The sequence below is a fragment of the Mya arenaria genome, chromosome 4, assembly GCF_026914265.1.
Source record: "Mya arenaria isolate MELC-2E11 chromosome 4, ASM2691426v1".
Taxonomy (NCBI): domain Eukaryota; kingdom Metazoa; phylum Mollusca; class Bivalvia; order Myida; family Myidae; genus Mya; species Mya arenaria.
The window spans coordinates 45,440,685-45,463,138 of record NC_069125.1 but is presented as its reverse complement, the minus strand read 5'-3'; the positions used below and the strand labels follow the sequence as shown (position 1 = coordinate 45,463,138).

The 22,454-nt window shown below is 35.7% G+C and overlaps 3 protein-coding genes across 3 annotated transcripts; 2 read left to right on the top strand and 1 right to left on the bottom strand.

Moving 5' to 3' along the window:
• Positions 1 to 2,158: 2,158 nt before the first annotated feature.
• On the top strand, positions 2,159 to 5,094 carry LOC128230848 (universal stress protein Sll1388-like). Its single transcript, XM_052943289.1, has 3 exons — positions 2,159 to 2,243; positions 4,601 to 4,707; positions 4,891 to 5,094. Exons 1-3 carry the CDS (start codon positions 2,159 to 2,161, stop codon positions 5,092 to 5,094), a joined length of 396 nt encoding a protein of 131 aa, XP_052799249.1.
• Positions 5,095 to 13,570: 8,476 nt separating this feature from the next.
• On the top strand, positions 13,571 to 15,429 carry LOC128230847 (uncharacterized). The gene is made up of 2 exons (XM_052943288.1): positions 13,571 to 13,748; positions 14,007 to 15,429. Exons 1-2 carry the CDS (start codon positions 13,648 to 13,650, stop codon positions 15,427 to 15,429), a joined length of 1,524 nt encoding a protein of 507 aa, XP_052799248.1. The 5' UTR covers positions 13,571 to 13,647.
• Positions 15,430 to 16,501: 1,072 nt separating this feature from the next.
• Positions 16,502 to 18,559, bottom strand: LOC128232727 (uncharacterized). The gene is made up of 2 exons (XM_052946440.1): positions 18,257 to 18,559; positions 16,502 to 17,821 (listed from the first exon to the last, which is right to left on the bottom strand). The coding sequence occupies exons 1-2, from the start codon at positions 18,456 to 18,458 to the stop codon at positions 16,587 to 16,589; spliced, it is 1,437 nt and encodes a 478-aa protein (XP_052802400.1). The 5' UTR covers positions 18,459 to 18,559; the 3' UTR covers positions 16,502 to 16,586.
• Positions 18,560 to 22,454: the final 3,895 nt, after the last annotated feature.

Here is a 22,454-nt window from a genome sequence, read left to right as displayed (position 1 = left end):
ATTTTACAGTTGTATTTAATCCGTTGGTGGATTTTAAGACGATTATGATTTTGTACACCGACACATTGGACGACGAAGGTGAAAAATTTGACGTTTTGGCAAACGATTTACGAAATTAAGACAAAAACACATCCTTCCTTACAATGTACAGTACTATATTCATAAGTATGTGCAATGTCATTTAAAGGATGCATGTCAAAATCAGGAAAGTCAAGTCTAGAAAAGCAGACACCATGAATGAATAAGGGTTAAATACGGCTTCAATGTGAACTAAAGGTAAGTTATAAGAATGTTTTTAACCAAAATGGTAGTAGTTGATTAATAAAATACTTATTAATTAGGTGATTTAATATTGGCCCATTTATTTGTCATCGGTCAGCTGGATTTGCAAAATAACTAGGCCAATATGAAATCACCTAACTAATAACATTATAATATGGCTGAATAAGTCAATGGCACACACACTCACTCGTATTAAACAAAGGTTTCAGCTCACTCATAGTGTACATTGCAAGTCACACAGTTTGAATTTATCGGTAGAACACAGCTCAAAATTACACTGTGCGCACAATGATGTCAACTGTACAAGACATTGCATTTGCTTTAAAGGTACGTGCTCATTTTTACATATAGTTAACTCTACATTTAGGCCGTAATCAGCCCAATTTTACATAACTGCGGCCCGTAAATGTTCGTTTGCTGCATAGAGTTCTCACAGCTACCTTCCCGTATATACTATGTAGGCTATTGATTGAGAAAATTTAATACTTAACAAGTTTGACGACCAAATGTCCCAATACGGCACGACTAAGTACAGTGTGGACGGACATCAGAAGTTGACAACAATTTGCGAGACTTGATGGACTGCAAGGTTGGACGCACTGAGCACTTTCAAGAACGCGTTCCCGGTGGTGGTCCAAAAATTGGCAAAAGTAAAAGTAGAAGTATGGCCACATAAACACATGATCATTGGGAAAACATAACACATATACAAACACAACTATTAAGAAGTACAGTCAAAAGCACGATACAAAAAACGCATTTAAAAAAATCAACAGCACAATAATTTGACGGTCAAAATATGAATCATTTGTCCTTTATTATTACAGTATAATTAGAAACAGTATATGTTCCAGAATAGATTTTCTTAATTTGATTGCAAATTCGATAAAGTATTAAGTTATTTACTAATTGATTTGCTTAGTTATACCGATCTTAACATATTGATATAAGGCTGGAAGGTGTTGCAGTAAACTAGTGACGGAAAAACTTCTAAAACAGGGTTTCAGACATCATAAATGAAAGAAAACTTTCTCTTAATTTGTTAATGGTCATTATAATATTGTATCAAAGTACATAAGTATTCTTAAATCGCTGATTACTAATAGTATTGCTTATCCCGATTGATGTTTTAAAGAAAATTCGTAAAGTTAAAATGTTTTTAGCAGCTAGTTGGGCAGAGCGACTCAATGAATTGCTTGGATTTTATTTAAACCGTGTATATAATGACAATTCTTTAAAGTGTACTTGCCTTTTTTTGTTTTTGAAGATGAATTGCTCGAACAAAATATAAGGTTGATTGGCGTCCTTACATAACTAAACTTTCAGTGCTATGATTTTATGAGAGTCGTGTAGATTAAAGTTATCTTTAAAACCTTTTTGCCAATCTGGTGTACAGTCCCTTCGAAACAAATCAGTTAAACATAAGTATGCATTAAAATGAAAACAAATAATAGGTTTTTGCATCAACCTATTTTGTGCGCCTTTAAAGCTTCACTCTAACAGATATACCATTTTTACAACTTTTTTTATTTTTTGTCTTGGAAAGTGGAATCATTCAGTGAATATCTGCAAACAAAAGCAGATCGTAGATTTTCATATTTCCGTTCGAAAATTAATGTTTTATGGCTTAAACCGTAACTAACAGTTTCAGAGAAATGCATAAAACATACATTTTTTAACTTAAATATAAAATTATGCGATCTAAGTTTTTGTCAGCCGTCTTATATAACTGGTTTCCATGGATTGTCGCAAAAATTGGCTTTTTCCAAGAAAAAAATTAAAGAAGATGTCGAAACGTTCAATCTGTGAGAGTTTAGCTTTAATGCCTGCATTTCAAACATGTTAATGTCTCAAATTATAGACACATTATGGGGTTATGAAACATAAAATTATACACACAAAATATGGTGATCACATCGTCCTTGTGCACGTGCCTGAATATAGCAGCATACTGTCTGCTTGTGAGTACTGCTATATTACAAACGTATCTTGATCGTAGTCGACGTAGTAAATTGAATGTGATGACGCTAGATTAAATATAAAGCTGTTTCCGCCGTTTTCATATTTTACTACAAAAACGTATATTTGTCATACCTTTAAATACTATTTATCTGAGTATATTTATTTTCTTTGGTGCATATGGACAGTCGGGCCAGGTAAGGAATTCACGTTTTATTATTTTGAATGAAAATGTTATGATAGCCTGTAACGCTTTTTAATACCGACACAGAAAATTAATTTGAATGACCATGCGGATTGTCGTGGAATAAATTATTCATTTGCTATTACTTCATTATGATAGAATACCATCATCATTTAAATACAAACAACATCTGGTTGTGATTTTGTTTTTAATAATTAAGATTGCAAATGAAACAAACTTTTGGACTGAATGTGCTTCGTAGCCAGTGTTTCAGGCGATTAGTTTGAAAACATGACAAACGTTTTGAACTGTCAAACTAGTAGTTGCATTCAAACCAGCAACTCCCCCCATCCCAACTTCTAACCAATTAATCGTGTTCTAGAGGGACATTTAACGACGATCCCGTGAAACATGTCCATGTCATTGCTCAACACCACTGGTTCATGTTTATTGTCATGTTTATGTGTTCGTTCAATGCTAACGGTAGCTCACATGAGCTTACTGTTTCGTTTTGTTTCCCTGTTGCTTCGCAACGCATTTACTGCATGCGGGCAACGTGAGGTGCAAATACTTAAAGTAAGCCTTAACTCAGGGCAGAGGTAACCTTAACCAGGGTTACAATATGCCTAGGCTTAAATGGACAAAAAACTAACATTATTTATAAAAAAAATAGCGTTGCAGTAGTTTTCAAAATATTCGTCGATTTATTTTCACAATAGTTAAAGCAATAGTTATCATAATTATTGGTTGAACCACAAACATAAAGGTTATGCAAATTTAAGTCGGTACAATATTGTTCGTCTGATTGTGTTATATACTTTTGTTCTGGAAATTTTATCGTAGCGGAAGATCACGGATAATTTAACGAATAGGGTTTACAAATTTAAAAAAAAACTTCTCTTTATCCTGAAAGCGGATTTCTATTTTCTTCTTTTCCATTGTGAACACTATTTAATTTTACTGACCATTCCGGGGCGGTACCTAACAATCCTTGATTAACATACCTAGTTTTTTATATATATAGTATGTATGCACTGTGTTGCTTGTGGAGTTCTGTGCTGTTCTTCGATGTTTCTTGTTTGTGATTTTGTGTTATATGTCTTTGGCATTTGCCCGGTGCCGTTGGGCCGGGTTTATGTTTAAACTTTTTGCTACTGAGCTTGTTTCTGTAGCTTTTCGCATAAATATTATCGTTCCTTTCGCATTAAGTTTTTTTTAGATTAGCAAAACATAAGGATTGGTACCTTTTGTCAGAATTAAACATTAATCAGACTATTATGTAACAAAAAGCATTGCCTAAAATATTCACGATAAAGAAAGGAGGAGCGTGCAAGGTTTTCTCGGTAATTAAGATGTTAAACAATATATAATGTTCTTTATGACTAAGATAGGAACGTGTTTTCTGCAGAAACAATGTATAATGACGTGTGATATGTTGTTGTTAAACTGTCAGTCTTAACGTTAAGGCGCATTACTTGTTTGATGCCGTGTGGCAATTATGAACCTTGTATATGTTTAATACGTTATCATTTATTTGTATATCTTTAAGGGCATCAAGCTACACATATAAGACTATCTTTAAATAACAATAAAGATAAATTATTTCGTTGTATGCAAAATTAGTAGTAGCTTGTCGACGTAAATCACAATCATCAAAAGCTAAGTAGCAAGACTATGCATACTTTCATCCAGCATTTCTTGTATTAACAATTTTCAGAACATTAGATCTATGCATAATCGGAAGTGTTTATCATTTGCAATTAACTGATAATAGAAAACGTATATAGCGAGAGCTTATCACTCTGAAAATTCTGAATATTTGTGTAGGCTAAAAGCAACGCAAATGACGGTACATTGCCTGACAATTGTATCCATCCAATCCGCGAGAATCCAGACAGTTTTAGGTTTCCAGACTAAAAAGACCAATCCATTACAATAGACAGGCATTCAAACAAATGAATGTTTTAACAGCTTGTGTTCTGTTACTTGCATGTTTATCGAACTCAGGAAGCCTTCCTCTTTTGATCAAGCTAACTTCATAACCTCATTTCCTTCGTTAATTGATTTGCATGTTTGCCTATTTCGCTGTTGACGTACGATACTAACTTTAATACATTGCCAGGGTTTTTGAACTTGTAAACCGATTCTTTAGATCTTTACTTCTGTTTGTTTCAGCTTCTCTATTGACTGATCCAAACATCATTGCTGAAATGATAAAAGATACCGAAGAACGGACAAGCGAACTCGTCGACAAATACTCGTTTAAAATGCAACAAAAGCAGGTATTTTTAAAGAAGGTTTACTATAATACTGATATAGGAACATATACTAGCCCGTTGTAACATGATATGGTATTTTAATGCTTTGCTATATATGAATGTAGAACAATAAATTGTAAACAATTTGAGCATTCATTTCTCTTAAAACTTTCAATGACGAGTATTTATACTACTCTTTTCTTACAGTTACACGGCCACGTGAGACAACAGTGTGGAAAGCCCGGGGAGGCGATTTTAGAGTGTGCCAGGGAAGAGGGCGCCACCATGTTGATACTTGGAACTCGCGGAATGGGATTAATGCGGCGGACCTTCATGGAAAGCGTCAGTGATTATTGCCTCCACCACGCCTCATTTCCCGTCCTTGTCTGCAGACATAAACCGTTCAAATGACAAATAATGCTCATATCTATATAAAAGTATATACTATCCAAGCTTCATATGACTAATTCTATACAACATAAGTGCTGCGGTAAACGAATTTAACATGAATACTATATTTGCTTTTGTAAAACCATCAGCTGAACGAGTAAATCAAGCAAAAATGTTGAAGTGGAATCATACAGTGCATAGTTTGAGAGCGACACGTGCTTTGCATTAGTGGCAAGGTGCTCTGACCGTTCAATGGTAGCGTCGGCGGAATAATGAGTTTTATTACAAACTATCTATAATGCATAGTCTTTCATGTCATCTAAGTGAACTACGTGAAGCACAAACTACCTTGCAAATGCTCTATACCACAATTTTGATACAAATGAAAAAACGGCATCCCTGGTATAATTACGTAGAACTTGCAAAACACAATTAACGGATGTTCCTTGGAAAACTGGAACGGCAGCTCTCCTATGTTTATTTATTAATCATTTACTGAGCTCGTTTTTAATGCAAAGACGTGAAGTGAAAAGGGACAAAACAGTTATTAGTTACAACTTTGTCTGCTCGGAAGAATGTAAATACTGCATCTTTGTTGCTTCGTGTGTTTTGACAATCAAAATATATATTTCCATTGGGTTCTTTTCACATTTGTGTATAAAAAAGCGACAACACAGTCAGGCAATCTGATTACATAGTATACGTTTCTACTCTCCTGCGAATTCCCCGTCTATGGCTTCGATTTTGAGAATTGTAATAAATTGACATGAAACACCCTCGAAATTGTTTTCTGGGTGGAATTGTTTCCTTTTTGTAGCGAATATAATGTGCATCGTGTGCGGAATGACCTAATGGGTAAAAGCCGGGCACCTTTAATAAATAATTAAGTACCAATATACAGTGTTCTGCCAAGGATTGAAAAAAGATGTGGCCGAATGGCCCAGCAGTCATGAAAATTAGGGGCCATTTTAAAAGTGAAGGGCAATGACCTTTGCAAGGGGAAAAATGAAAACTTGCAAATGAAAGTGTTTTATTTACCCATTATATACATGGTGTAACATCCACATGACATCAGTATTCTCAAATATTGGAAAGAACCACAAATGAGACACAATGTTGTATGTTAATTAACTGTTTCACATGTCAATGTGTTGTTATGCTTTATAACCCTCCCCACCCAGGAACATTTTCCTCTGTTTTGCATTCCTCTAACGCATCACTTGGGCATTAAAACCCCTTTCACAGTCTGCTGTGTGAACCGGTGCAGACAGAGCTAGTTCAGCAAGGGTCAGTAGGTTTGGGAATGTATCTTTATGTTTCTTCAGAAGAAACCACAATAATTTACAATTTATTAAAAAAAATACACTACGCCTCGCGATTGGATAGTCACACGTATATGGACGAATGAAAATCGTTGTTTTATCAAATGAACGCTGTGCTGTAAAACTTCTGAAAAAGAAATCGATTAAGTGAAAACGGCTCTTCGAAAAACGGGCGCGCCAATCGGCCCATCTAAAGGTATTTTGTTGCGCTATCCCGATTTTTTTCGCAAGGGCGCGTCCTTGGCAGAACACTGAATATACGTTGTACCATTATAATTAAATGTTGAAGTTGCTTAACCAAACATCTATTGTAAACATAATGTTGAAATGTTTGTGCTCTTGTTTATTCGTTTTACCTCGTGTGTTATCAGAAGTCAGAATCCCAATATACTTATAGGCAATCTTATCAACTGTATTAAGAGCCATCTATAATACATACTTTTAATGGTAGTACTTGCTATTGTACCTTCTGTTGTTTTTAAAATTGTGCCACTCATATCTGCATCTCAAAAAATGATGCAATTTAAACTCATCTGTTTTATTCTCTTAGTTCTTTTAGTGCTTGAAACTTTATTTTGTCCAATCGGAAGGAAGTTCTTAAGGCCCATTTATTTTAGTTAATGCATGCTTGTAAGCTTTAACCTTTATTTAAATTGATGCATAGTTGAAGACTGAATACTTATATAATATAGTTTAAATATTCATAAAATATGTTCACTTATCTTGGTGTTTTTGAACCTCCATGGTAATTAATCCACTTGTAATATTGAACACAATATATGTGCACTTATTAAATCCAAGTATTCTTTCTTACAAAAAGTGTAAAATGTAATCCCCACATATTAATTTAACCAAATCAATGATTTTACAAATATAATTATTGTATAAAGACTTGCTTTCTTTTAAAAAAAATATTTATACGAACAACTAGAGAAACAAGTACAGTAGTCGAAAATTTAAACTTAATTTCCCAAAGAACCCATATCAGAGAAGTTTGCCCTTGTAAAATCAAAACAAAAATGTTTCAGTACATTCTACAAAAAAAACTTAAATTTTATACGAATCCTTTTAATTCCAAAACTTCTAAACACGGAAAATGTAGACAAATTTTAAACATTCAAAAGAAGTTTCGTCAAATACATGCAAAAATATCATAAGGGGAAAACATAATTTATTTTTATCAATCTAGATCACCATGCAGATAAAATGAAGTTATTAAACCATAAAGTACTGAATTTAAACTACGTATAACACTTCACCCCTCGACAGAAAAGAAAGTTCTTTATAATAAAAAATGTTTCTGCAAGAACAAACTCCACCTCATCAACCTTTTGTTTTTATTTTTCAATTTGTATTAGAAAGAGGGGCTACTGAAGACAGTTGGTGAATGCGAAAGGATCAAATTAACTTGTCAATCGAGAATCAAAATGTTAAAGAGCAAAATCTGGAGTCAAGAAAACTTGTGTACTCGAGAGTATGGCTTCATCATTTTGAGATTTGTATGGAACATGGAGGCACGGGAAAAATAGAGAGCTCTGACCATTGCACCACTAGGATTTACTTGACTCCGTTCCACATTATGACCTTAAAACGTAACACTAGCATGACAATTCACTTTTTGCAAGATTAATGTTCATCTTGTATTCAGCGAAACGATCGGAGAAGCCCTAATTTTCTGAACTTGGTCATTCTATGTGTCGGAGTCAATTTTGTAATCATCGATGTATGTGTTACACCCACCAATATCAGAAATCAGAATATTCACAAACGTTGTTGGATAATTCTTTATCTCAAATGGCATAATCTTGTTCTGGTTGAAGCCATCAGCTTTTACAAAGCCTGATATCTCCTTAGCTCGGTTTGTAAGTGGAGTTTGCCAGCATCTGCTGATAAAGATCTTTTCTACATATTTCGCTTTCCCAAATTTGTCTATGCAATCATTAGTTCTCGGTATGGGGAATGAGTCCGTTTTGGTCACATACTTCCCTTAACGATAGTATTTGTACATTTGGAGTCTACCTTAAGTTTTAAGCCCAATGCAAAACTGTCTTAAGTTTGAGGTGTTTGTAACTGTGTATTTGGTGATTGTACTTTTATGTCTTTAGTTGAGTGTCGTCGGGGCCATTGCCTTGTGCCTCTACTTAGGGTTCATATATTGGAACATTTGTCTATTGGGATTGTATATATATATATATATATATATATATATATATATATATATATATATATATATATATATATATATATATATAGTTTTAAAACCTCTAAAATATTGGGGCCCTGTTTATATTTACACCCGAATTATTGGGTCCACGGTGTATTTATTGGGGCATACCTCAATATTGGGTCAAAGACCCAACATATAAGGACCCAACATAATTGTTTGTTTTAAATGTATCTGCAGGGTCAAATACGTGATTGCAACCTGTATTCCTAAACACATTTATTGGGTCGCAATTTCACTGTTGGGTCGCCAAATATACACGCACCGTGTTTCGTGTATATTTGTATATTATATTATATATTTTGACCCAATATTGCAATATATTGGGACATCACAATAAAGTGGAAAAGCTATCGTTATTGGTATATGTTATACTTATTTTTTTCCATACACAGTAACAACAAACCTTAACGTAGCAATATAACACCTTAACCGTTTAGTTGATGTACTATTATATAGATGATGACATCATTTTCTATAAAAATTCAATTTTTTTTTTTGCTTGTGAATAGCTTTGAAAATATGATGTAAAATGGAGAATTTGCTCCTTAGGAGCAAAGTTTCCATGTTTCATCGTGTTTTTAAATATCACATTCTACATTCTCTAGATGCGTTAGAATGTGTCTCTATCAGTTATTGGGTAGATGTGAACATTAACATGTAACTCAAAATAATTTAATTCATAGAATAACTCCTATGTCAGCCAGTATAGATCCCAGGAAAAAAAATCAGGCATTCTAGTGCAAGAAAACTTTCTAAATATTACTTTCTATGAAGTTTAATGCTCCTTCCCTAAAAATCTGTTTCTTAAATGCTAAATAATGGTTTATGTTTTTATTTCTTTCCTGTACATCATCGTATCACTTCATAAGCATACAACTTGAATCCAAATGAGACGCCGAGTAATTGGACGTCCCATTCGGATCCAAGCTGGTTGACATTCTGATATGAGTTAACAATCAACATACAATAGGGGAGTGGGTACACTGACGAGCAATGAAAATGCAACAAGTATTTTTGAGTGTAACTACAAAACGTGCATTTTCGTAGACAACAGACCAAGACATATTTCATATTAGTTACCTATGCTACTCCCTGAAATGGGTTTTGTTTTCTGAAATCAACCATGACTGACTACGGCCGGACTTCTGGCGTATTCAACGTCCGCGACGCGCACGCTTTCTTAGCGACGTTTTTAAAATTCGTTTTTACTTTTATTGCACGTGTGCGTTGATTTACTTTATGAAAATCACCTGAAATAGCAAATCTCTAAGAAATAGGCAATGACACGATAAAACAATCGAAAAGTCAGTCTTCAAATTGAACGGTATAACGTCACGGGCTCCGTTTCAGACTGTCCATGACAAGGTACACAGCGTGCAACGCCGTCAAGACAGAATGTCTACCAACGTTAACGTAATCGATTCCTTGCAGCCCAATCGACGACAGAAGACTTGGTCAGGACACGGTGGTAAACCAAAACATTGGAAACTGTGTCAAGAAGACTTAGGGACTACGGTGGAAGTTGTCATCGGCTTTGCAAATTGTCGTGTTGCGCCGTAGCCATCGTATTGAAGTTACAGTCAGCTTGACACAGGCGTGGTAACTGTGTTGCTCTGGGTACCACATCTTGCACACCCGTCTCTCAGGCAATGCCTTGTTTAAATTTTCTTTTTCTGCAGGCATTAAATCTTAACACTTTGCTAGATGAAATGACGACCTTAAGAGATGTGTATATGTTTGCATTCAAAAGATATTGAAGCATATATTCTTTGTTGCGTTTTCATTGCTCGTCAGTGTATAATCCGAAAGCAGACGAAGACAACCAAAAATAACACATAGGCAAAGCAAGTTTGTCGTCACTAAGTATTATCTAACAACTGTCAACAAGTGTGTATGTGTTTAAATTTTCCAAACACTGCTGTCTGGTTGTGAAAGATGTTTGTAAAGCACTGACAAATCCTGACGAGTCCTGACTAGCAATTGTGTATAATTAATCAGAGCTTAAGATAAGGTGTGTATTGCATGTTCTAAAATATCCATTTCTCAATCTATTCCTATGTTTGACCACTTATTAGAATCGCAACCGGATGTTTGGATTCCTAGAACAGGGGGAATGTCTAATATATGGGCATCGCAAATACGGCCACAGTACCACTTCCGGGTTTAATCAGCGTGTTTCCTGGTAGTATCGTGTCAGTGTTACGAAAGCTTTCCATTTTATTAAATCATATTTTAAAGTATTTCAAAACTGGATAAAAATATCTCGAGAACATTTCAAGGATACACCCACTCTTATCCAGAAGCAGTTTTAGCCACTTGTGCCTATTTTATAACAACATGCTGTCGCATTTATAATTCCACAAAGATGTAACGCCCTCGCATTTTTGAAGGAGTAACATTTTTGTGGACTTAAGGTGACGATGTGACATGATGTGAAAATTTCATTAGCACCTTTCTCAACCATTTACCTGTTTATCACGTGTTTTCACGCCCTTGCAAACAGAGTAGACCCAGATCAGGCAGCTCCTAAAGATCTGGGTCTGCTCTGCTTGTTTCACTCAGGGGTGACAAAATTCCAGAATTCCGGATTTTGGGCAAGTGTCCAAAAAAAATAAAAAAAATGTTTTGGACACTTGCCCACTAATTCTTAATGTGTTTTAGAAACATATTGAGAATGAGTGGGCAAGTGTCAAAAACAAATTATGTTTTTTTCTCAGCTCAAATACAGTTTTCACATAAGCTTGAGTCGGATATTGTTTATGAAATTTGGACCAGGTCTCTTATTCTTGCATGCTCAGACTTTACCCTTCCTCCACACAAGCACAGTGCACCTATTGAAACCTTTGAAACTTAAAGTGGTTGAAAATTTAAATGAAATTAGAGTATGTGCTCCTATAGAGCAAAATGCTCCATTTCCCATGATATTTTTAAAGGTATTCAGACCATCATTTTTTTCAAGTTCATTTTGTGCTCTTTTTTTTTAACTTCATTTTCTATAAATTTGTAAACAATACAAATTTATAGAAAATGAAGTGATGATCTAAAATTAATGTATGAAGTAAATAGGACTGCAACGGTTCACCGAAGTTCGGTTATTTTCGATTCTTTTTTCTCGGTTCGATTTTCGGTTTGGCGCCGCAAAATTTCGGTTCGGTGCGTCAATTTACGGCCATGACGGCCCATTAGACTATACCGCTTATTTGGACCAATCAGCTTGCCGATAATATTCTGCCTACCGTTGTTAGGTAAAAATGTCTGAATTGTGCGATCCACTGGCTGCTTTAAAATCGGCACTTTGGAAGCATTTCGGCTTCTTCAAGAAGGCTTGCAGCATAACTTGATAGTTGATACAGTTGACAGATGTATATATTAGTCTTATTAGATGAATATTGGCAAGTAAATGAGTTGTTTTAAAGTGTTTCTATAATTATCTTGTGTTCCCTATTTCCGAACCGAATAATCGATAACCGAGAGGGTAATAATCGAAACTGAACCGAACCGAGAAGTACCTGTATTGTTGCAGGCCTAGGAGTAAAGTGTTAAGACTTTGGAATAGTCTTGTGTGAATGGAGAAAACGTTCGAACAGAAGCTGATAATCATTATCAGCTTCTACCAAAATGGTTATTTCATTCATTTGATTGAAAAGTCCCAACTGTGAACTGAATACATAACACTTGTAAACAATGTAGTTTGAACTTCAGACCAAGGCTTGTAAGACAATTAACTCTCAAACCAGGACTGGTGGGACATTTTAATCTTAGACCTGGACTAATGAGGCAGCAGGCAGTGCAGTGCTGACCAGATGGAAACAGTTGACCCAACAATGTTATATATATATTACTTGCAAAACCCTTAGAATTGTTGGGTCATAAATTTTCTCGCAAAACCTGGTGAAAGTGATGATATATAGTAGACAAAATTGGCTAGGGGCCCAAAAAGAGTCCCTTTAAGCCAAAACAAAAGTGACAGTTAATATGGTTCCGAATTAACCAACAATGTTGCCTAGATGCCCCTTAAGGTTACCTTTAGAGCTAAGAAAGCTACAAGCTGTAATGGAGATCAGTGATCCAACAACATATTATACATGAATACCTGTTGGGTCATAAATTGTTTTCATACAAGTCCTGTTCCCATAGAGACCATGACCATTGAGACAGTTTACTCACAGGCCAAGACTAGTGAGACAGTTTAATCTCAGACCAAGACTAGTGAAGTATCAGGCAGTGCTAACCAAATGGAATTGACACAACAATGTAATATATACTACTTACAAAACCCTAAGAACTGTTGGGTCATTAATTTTTTTGCAAAACCTGATGAAAATGATCATATATAGTAGACAAAATTGGATAGGAACTCTTTTGAATCCCTTTAAGCCAAAACAAAAGTGACAGTTTTGGTCAGACCTCGGGCCAAAAACTTGCTCAGGATGTTTTTCTTGATGATGTCTTGATCGAGTTCAGTCATGGATGGGGCAAGGTCAAAAAATAGGTCAGTAGGTCAAATCTTCGAAAAATCCCGTTTACCCTGTAGGAGCCCCATTTTTTGCCCAATCTTCCTGAAATTCAGTCAGAATATTTGTTTGATGATATCTCAATCGAGTTTGACCATGGGTTGGGCCAGGTCAAAAAGTAGGTCAGTAGGTCAAATCTTTGAAAAATCCTATTTAGGCTTTAAGGGCCACATTTTTTACCCAATCTTCCTGAAACTAGCTCAGGATTATTTCTTGATAATATCTTGATCAAGTTCAATCAAGGGTGGGGCCAGGTCATAAAGTAGGTCAGTAAGTTAAATCTTAAAAAATCACAAACCTTCACCTTTGACATTAGTGCGTAAATGGGCACTCCCAACCCCTATTGCATGCACAATGGGGGACTTTAGTCGGTTATCTGCCCTTGTCAAACAGGTGCTCGTTTGGTGGCGCTGTTGTCGAATAGGTCCCTAGTTTACTTCCGTATTACAGATCGATAACAGTGGTGATAAAATTCCGATAAAATTTGTAAATATTCAATTGATATCGCAACATGGCTTCAAATTTTTGCACCTTATCATTAGGCCAGCTTAAAACGGAGCTAAGGCGACGCAATGCAAAGTTGACTGGACGGAAGAAGGAATTAATCGAAAGGTAAACTTGTCAAAATGTAGCCCGAGGACAACTAGTTGTTAAATCGATATCTTGATAATTTAAGTTGTTTAACAAATGATTTTATCATTTTAGTAATGTTAATAAAGCTTTGAAATGTGAACACATTTGTGTTTTAATTGCAATGACTTTTAGCGGATTATATACTCGTGTTTACATGTATTTTACGACAGAATACAGTGGGTGGGGAAATTTTTAACACAATATATGGTATCACAAGTTAATTTCGTATCTTTCCAGACTGGAGGCATATGACAGAAACCAGAATTTCAACAGGGAAGAAGATCTTCTACCAGAATTCAACATGAGCCTGCCCAAGACTAGTGGATACAGAGATGTAAATTCAGATGCTAAAATGGCACCAATAACAATGGAGAAGGCCATCGAATACATGGACCAGTACCGGGTGGAGTTTGATGCGAAGGTAAAAGACCTGTACGACGACAAGTTTCTTCTATACATGCGACTGTTTTCGGCACCATCTCTGGACTTTGTTCGTGGGGCATGTAAAGCAGAAATGAGGAAGAAGGTTAATTATGTTGTAGACATTTCTTTACACAAGAATGGATATATTCATGAAGCACAGTGTGAATGTGGTGCAGGAGAAGGCCCATTTGGACATTGCAAACATATTAGAACTATGATATATGCATGTTGTAAATTTGTTAAAGATGGAGAATTTAAAGTTGAGACAACATGCACAGAAAAATTGCAGTCATTTCACAAAGCAAAAAAGCATACTGGTTCCCCCCTTAAGGCTCGAGATTTAAACTTGGGCGGTGCAGATATTTGTGACATTAAAGATTTTGACCCTCGGCCACAAAAATTCCGTAAAGTTGATGGATATCAAGACTATTTTCACAATATTTGTATGAATTTTAGGGGTATATCAAAGACACCAATTTTTCAGACATTCAGCCCAGCCAATATTCGTGCAATTTCCAATGACCATGATTATTTTGAAGTATCTCATGAAGACAATTTCCTGGAACAAAGTAAAATAACCAAACTAAGTGACAAGGACAGGGATGATATTGAAATGTATACTAGGGGACAAAACAAGAACGACCGATGGTTTGAAGAACGAGAGAAAAGAATTCAGTCATCTAATTTTCACCGTGTGTGTACCGCAACAGAAAGAACTGACTTACATGACTTGGCAAAGTCCTTTGTTCGGGGAAAAGGATTAAAACCTACAGAAGCAATGCGCCATGGAATTCAGTATGAAAAGGACGCCATCCATCAATATGAAAGCAAAAATAATGTCAAAGTAAAACCATGTGGGATATTTGTATCAAAAAACCTTCCGTTTTTAGGTGCATCACCCGATGGCATTGTAGATGAAAACCTACTTATTGAAGTTAAGTGCCCCTTCAGTGCTAAACACAAAAAGATATCACCAGTCACTGTGCCATACTTGAAGGAGACAAATGGAAATATGACTTTGAGTACTAAGCATCCATATTATTTTCAAATTCAGGGTCAGCTGTTCTGTGCAGAAAGACAATTTTGTGACTTGGTAATATACACCTTGAGTGATATTTTGTTCACTAGAATTTATCGGAATGAGAACTTTATTGCACACATGATATGCAAGCTTGACCAGTTCAATACTTCACATTTCAGAGCCGCAATTCTTGAAAAGTACTTTTATAAAACTTAAGTGTTTTGAACTGTTTTATAACAACTTAAAGCTGCACCCTCACAGATTGACTGTTTTGAAATATTTTTATTTCTTTTATCTTAGAATAAGTCTTATAAGATAGTTCACAATAGAATGTATCTCTATCTCATTTATTTGGAATCTGTTAGAATAAATTTCAGTTTTTTAAAGTTTTAGTTTGAGAGTGCAGCTTTAACTCTGACTTTGTTGATTGAAAACTAAGGTATTTGTGAACAATGTATCATTGTGAAACACTTGTTTCCATTTATTAGCTGTATATATGTATAAGGTCTTAGTTGAATGTAAAATAAAAATGGTTTAATGTTTTATTTGTATTATTTTTCATCTGGTTTATCAAATAGAAAGGACTGGTGTCTTTATACAGTAACACGTGAAAGGTAGCAGATGGGTCGAGTATAAAGATGATAAGAGTATTATGCTTCGACTGGTGTTTGATGTAAATAAATGAAAATCAATGTTACATATAAATCCCAAATTTTATTATCACTGTAGTGCACACCTGCCACAGATTGTTTAAATACTTTGACCTCATGTCATATCCAATGATTTTTAAAAAAACTTCGGCTTCAACATAAGAATACATAAGAAGCATAAGCTTTGATGAGCTTTTGAGCGACAAACGGATTCATGTTTGCTTTAATGAATACCATGCACAAGACACACGTGATTAAGAACCATTTATCGTGTGAAAACCAGTACTATTATCAGCGGAGTCGATATTCTCACCTGACGGCCAATATGCTGTCATTTTAAATTTAATTTTAGTACACCTAATACCAGGGACATGTGACTGTGTCTATTTTATAAAACCTTGTTGGCATAAGTAACACATTAAAGAAAACATCAGCATATTTAAATATTTATTTACAAAAAAAACACAACATAAACAGTAAATGTTAAAGCAGCACTCTTACTCCCAAATAAGATTAATAGACCAAAAAGGTTGAATAAATGTTGAAAACTATGGTTCTTTTGAAGGATCTTTTGATCTTGGTATCACTTACTAATACTTTTTATAAATGCATTATATAATAAGAAGTTTAAGCTTTATCACTCATTTTTTGTTATACATGTGTAAGTTCTGATTTTGAATGAGAGTGTTGCTTTAATATAAAGGTGAAAATATTCTTGTAAGTTCAGGCATATGAGGGCACAATGCCATTTCTAAAATTACACAGCATAAAACACACAAAAATTATTTCAGATGAGAGTTTGGTTTCTGTTGCTATCATTGGCTCTGTCAGTATCTTGTATGTTTTCGCCAGTCCAATAATCCTCTCTACATGCACCCGTTTACTTGCAATTTTCCGATCTCTTATCACAGTTTCATTGGACATTCTATTTTTTTTCTTAAAGAATGTTGGAATGTTAATAAATACATCATGCGGCGCAAAAATGTCCTGTACATTAAAACCTTTGTCGGCCATAATACTGTCTTTTTTATCGCACATCTTAGCTAATGAGCTACGCTCCACAATCTGCCTGTCACTTGTTGAGCCTCCGTATGAAGGTGACACATATGAAACCAAACCCCCTGGTGAAGTTCCTATCAGTACTTTGACAGTGTTCCTGTTTTTATATGTTGAAAAAGTGGCTTGCTGGGCGGTTGGGTTTTTAGGTTTTTTAATTGGACATTCTGTTCCATCTACTATAACACGTGTGTTTGGGTAGTTTCTTTTGAAACTGCTTGGAGCAAAGTGCTTAACAAGTTCTTGGCTCGGCCAGATGTTGAGTTCCCTCCACTGTTTCTCCATGAAGAGAACCCATGTAATGAATATGTTTGAAATTACACTTTCAGCAACACTGAACATTCTAGACAGTTCAAAGCTTGTTGTGTGTCGCCTAAGTTTCATTAACACAATTAAAAATTGGTCAGGCACAGTCACACTAATAACAGAGTGATATATATAGTTCAGATGATATGCTGCTGGTCCAAGTGTACTCAAAACAAACATAAATTTCAAATAATTTTCAAGTCCAGTATAAAAATGAACTGCTGCTGAATCATGTTCAAAGTTATAAATAGAAAATGCTGGTTGTTTTGGTGTCTGAACCACAGCATCTACATATGAAGGTATCCCTTGCACATCAGTTTCAACTTCAGATACAGTTTCAGTGTCCATTGGAATTACTTCCTCAACTGCCCCAACATCCAAATCATCTGAAACAATTTCTAACTTCTGAGCAATAAACTCTGGCTGTGGCTCTTCACTGATATTCGAAATGTCGTGGAATAGCTTCCTCTTTCTAGCATCTCGAGAGAGACATCTGTCCTTGCGTGCCCTCTTCTTCTGCAATGTGTCTTGGCATGTCCAAGAAAACACACTTGGAACGGCGGTTTTTCGGAGAGCCTTTTTCTGTCGTTCGACCCCTGAAATGTAAAAAAGAAATAGAAATATTAAATATCAAAATCATAATCACCATTTATGATTAAAAAAATAGTTAAGATTTCTAAGTAAGTCTTGCACAGGTGGGGTTTGGGTGGGGGTTTTGCACAAGTTTATTGTTTTACCCCCCCCCCCACATTACAGGAGGATAAAAGGGGAAATGAGAAAACAGGGAGAGGGGGTTGCAGAGTCACTACATAATCTGACAAAATTCTGGTATGCGGAAAATAACTGAGAGCCATTAAGAACAGATTCGAAAGATACACATACGGACTGCACTGTACATTTACTGATTTAGTTCCTTGACATGTATATTGTATATATGGTCAGTGCGCAAATTAGGGCTGCTATTTTTTATTTGCATTGAAATCTTTTATATTTATAATGAATTAAAACATATACAAACGCATTATTCTCACCAGAATACGTCTCAGAGTGGTAATCATCTCCCGTGAAATGATTCTCACAGATATACGAGTACTTCGTAGGTGACCACATTTCGAACTTCGATTTTCCCCTTTTAATTGCGTGCACCCATGCATCTCGTCGGGCTTTGTCCTTCGGAAACTTATGACGTCCTTTTCGTGAACAAAATGGTACAACACAAGTTGTTTCAGGCATGATTAATCACTTTCAATGTATAACTGTCAAACGCTTGGGTAAACAACAATGGCGTGGATGAATTGATAAGATCCGAGGATACCCGGATAAAGGACCTACTCGACAGCAGCGCCACCTATAGTGGGATTTGGGGCAGATAACCCGCTAAAGTCGCTAATTGTGAAAAAGTGCCTTCATGCTAGACCCAGTCCTTTTGGGGCATGTGTCATGTGACTGTGACAGCTCTTGTTAATCATTTCTTTTTATATGCCCAAAGAAACTTTGGTTGTATTTTGTTATGGCGCATCTTCCGCTTGTCCATCCCTCTGTCTGTTTGTCTGTCAGCCATTCTTGTCCGCTCAATAACTTTAATACTATTCAGCTTAGGGCAACCATGGATTAAAAATTTATGACCCAACAATTCTTAGGGTTTTGCAAGTTATATATATATTACATTGTTGGGTTAATTTTTTTATGACCCAACAATTATTCAGAGTTCTCATGGAATATATAAAAAAATGTATAATACATTGTCTTTTTGTCTGTTAGCCATTCTTGTCCGCTCAATAACTTTAATACTATTCAGCTTAGGGCAACCATGGATTAAAAAATTATGACCCAACAATTCTTGGAGTTTTGCAAGTTATATATATATTACATTGTTGGGTCAATTGTTTTATGACCCAACAATTATTCAGAGTTCTCATGGAATATATAAAAAAATGTATAATACATTGTTGGGTCACCAATCTCAAATACTACCAGTAGCTATCTTTAATTTGAAGGTTATGTTATCGGGCACCAAGGCAACACTTAATTAGGGACCAAATCAATGTCAATGTCACAGTTATCTGATATATAGAATGCCTGTGCACTCAAACATTTCTGCTCAATACCGTAACTTGAATAACTCGATCAATAGGTCATCGCCACCGTGATCTTTAATCTAGTCAGTACCATTAATTGAAACGCATTCAGCTAAGGACTACCTTATGTGGTGTTATAGATGATCATGGTCTGTAGTTGATGCTTATTTTTATACCCCCAGAAACCAAGTTCGAGAAGGGGTATATAGGAGTTGGCATTGTCGTTGTTGTCGTCATTATCATGGTTGGTGTAGGCATGAAAAACTTTAACCTTGGCTATAACTTCTTTGTTCTTGAAGCTACTGCAATGAAACTTCACACAGCTGTTTACAATCACAAGGGCTTTAATCTGACCAAGAGCCATAACTCTGTGATGCTTTGTTGTCAGAATTATGTTTATGGTCTTGGGAAATAATAGACGAGAGTTGACCTCCATGCACGGGACTTATAGTTTTGAATTGTCTCTTCAAGACGATTATTGAGTAATAGCCCATAATAACAAAACCTTGTTGTGTCAGGAGCTGGGGCAGAAGTACTGATGGTTCTAGGGTTTTTGTGTCACCTGCTGTAGGCAGAAGGTGACACTAAACGATCACTTCTCTGGCGTCTGTCTTAGTCCGTCTGTCCAGCCGTCTGTCCGTCCATCTGTCTGTCCGTCACACTTTTCATGTCACGCGTTTTAGCTCACCTGAGCAAAGCTCAGGATGAGCTACTGTGATCGCTCGAGGCATCCAATAAATCGACTATTATTCTTTTGATATAATTAGAAATAATATAAATGATAATATAAATATAAGAAATGAACGCCTACTCGCTACATTTCAACGGGTATATGAATACAACAGGTCGCATGCATAGTTAATGTAAACCCCTTCGGGGTTTACGAACTCTGCACGCGACCTGTTGTATTCATATACCCGAGAACAGACGCGAGAAGGCGTTCATTTCTTAATTGAAATTAAGTTTTAAATTTTATTCATAATTACACCTGTAATAGCCTATAGGACTTATTCTTTTTGGCTGAAATCTGTTAAGGTTTTGGGGTTAGTGTTGTAATGCACTGTTGCTCCATGAAATAATATTTGCCCTAGGAAGCTTATATGTGACGTCGTTTGAAAAAATGGGACCAATTGCGGGACAAAAAATGCAAACTTAGATCAGACGCCGCTCATTCTGCGCGACGTCTGATCAAAGTCTGCACTTTTTGTCACCCATAGACGTGTAGAGAAAACATTTTCTCTCTCTGTGTGTGAATATTAAACTAAAAAATAACGACACATGTGTGAAAACAGCTGATATATAATGTCACCATGTTTTCCGCAATTGGTCCCATTTTCTCAGACGACGTCACATATTTGAAATGGAAGTGCCCTGTATGCTGAACATAGATTCTGCATAGATACTGTTTCAAACAATTGATAATTTTAGTCAAATTTCACAGGATTTGAACTGAGTCATTTTTAGTTTAAATCTGATTGATAGTTGAAATATTTGCTGTAGGGAGCTTATATTTGAAATGGAGATGCAATGGAAGGCTGAATATAGATACTTCATAATTAAAGATGATGAAAATATGTTTTATCCAAATTTTAACCCTTTACCTGTTTAATGTTCATGTAAAAAAAACTCTGCCTACTATGCATATATTATTAGATCATTTTCATAGTTTGTGAATTATACTTGTAATTTGTAGAACAATATCCAGACTACAATATTTTATGTTGCAAACAGAGCAGTGTAGTGGACATGATATTTATTATCATATGTTAATATAATAAACACCATGTCCACTACAGACCATAGTTATCTCCCCTTGATGTGTTAAAGTAGGCAAAATAAGCCCTGTCCGGGATTCTTCTTTGTTATTATTCAACAAATCTTTATCAAACTTTCAGAAATTAATGGCCATGTTGTAAACTTTCGCCTCTGTGAATTTGGTACGGGTCACATGACCCTGACCAGAGTTATCTCCCCTTGATGTGTTAAAGTAGGCAAAATTAGCTTTGTCCGGCCTAACTCCAGGGCAAAAAACCTAGACATGGAGGGGATGTACTTATTTCAAACAGTTAGCTCTAGGCGAGCTTTGCTCTTTGTTACTTTTTGTTGTATAAATGGTACAACATGTATTTTTATGCCCCCTCTCTTAAAAAAGGGGGGGGGGCATATAGATTTGCCTTTGTCCGTCCGTCTGTCTGTCTGTCTGTCTGTCATTCCGTCTGTCTGTACGTTCCGAAAAGTTTGTGTCGCGTGTATCTCAAAAACCGTTAGTAGTTTTGACTTGAAACTTCATGGATGTAATACTCTGGGTGGGAACTTGCGCACCTGGGTATTTTCATCCGGCCAAAATTGATATTTACGGAGTTATGGGCCTTGATTTTGTGAAAAAATGGCATTTTTAGTTTGTGTCATCTGTAACTCTAAAAGCCTTTGTAGTGCAGACTTGAACTTCATGGATGTATTACTCAGGGTGTGAACTTGTGCACCTGGGTATTTTCATCCGGCCAAAATTTATATTTACGGAGTTTTGGGCCTTGATTTAGTGAAAAAAACGGCATTTTTAGTTTGTGTCATCCGTAACTCTAAAAGTATTTGTAGTACAGACTTGAAATTTCATGGATGTATTATTCAGGGTATGAACTTGTGCACCTGGGTATTTATCCGGCCAAAATTTATATTTACGGAGTTATGGGCCTTGATTTAGTGAAAAAGCGGCATTTTTAGTTTGTGTCGTCCATAACTCTAAAAGCGTTTGTAGTAGTGACTTAAAACTGCATGGATGTATTATTTAGGGTGTCAATTTGTGCACCTGAGTATTTTTAGCCAGCTAAAATGTATTTTTACGGAGTTATGGGCCTTGATTTAGTGAAAAATCTGCATTTTTGACAAAGCACTAGTGGGGGCATCTGTGTCCTATGGACACGTTTTCTAGTTCATAAAAGAGTTCTTTAAGAATAAAAGTTAAAATGAAATTTTAGCTTTGTCTGATTTATTCCCAAATCATTTGAATTTTATGTATTATTAACTTGGAGGTGTGTTTCTTGAGGCTAGGAAATCCAGTCCCTACCTAGGTTTACAGACCGCTTAAAACTAGCACCTAGGTTTGGAAAGGTTGGGGAATAATCTTTCGTAGGCAAGCAAGGTCATTTTGCTA

Excerpts from the sequence above, each read along its gene's own strand:
- LOC128230848 (XM_052943289.1), top strand. The coding sequence starts at position 2,159 with ATGAAACATAAAATTATACACACAAAATATGGTGATCACATCGTCCTT. Across the intron at positions 2,244-4,600 it reads TAGCAGCATACTGTCTGCTT|CTTCTCTATTGACTGATCCA; the intron begins GTGAGTACTGCT and ends TGTTTGTTTCAG. Across the intron at positions 4,708-4,890 it reads TTAAAATGCAACAAAAGCAG|TTACACGGCCACGTGAGACA; the intron begins GTATTTTTAAAG and ends CTTTTCTTACAG.
- LOC128230847 (XM_052943288.1), top strand. The coding sequence starts at position 13,648 with ATGGCTTCAAATTTTTGCACCTTATCATTAGGCCAGCTTAAAACGGAG. Across the intron at positions 13,749-14,006 it reads AAGAAGGAATTAATCGAAAG|ACTGGAGGCATATGACAGAA; the intron begins GTAAACTTGTCA and ends GTATCTTTCCAG.
- LOC128232727 (XM_052946440.1), bottom strand. The coding sequence starts at position 18,458 with ATGCCTGAAACAACTTGTGTTGTACCATTTTGTTCACGAAAAGGACGT. Across the intron at positions 17,822-18,256 it reads CCACTCTGAGACGTATTCTG|GGGTCGAACGACAGAAAAAG; the intron begins GTGAGAATAATG and ends TTTACATTTCAG.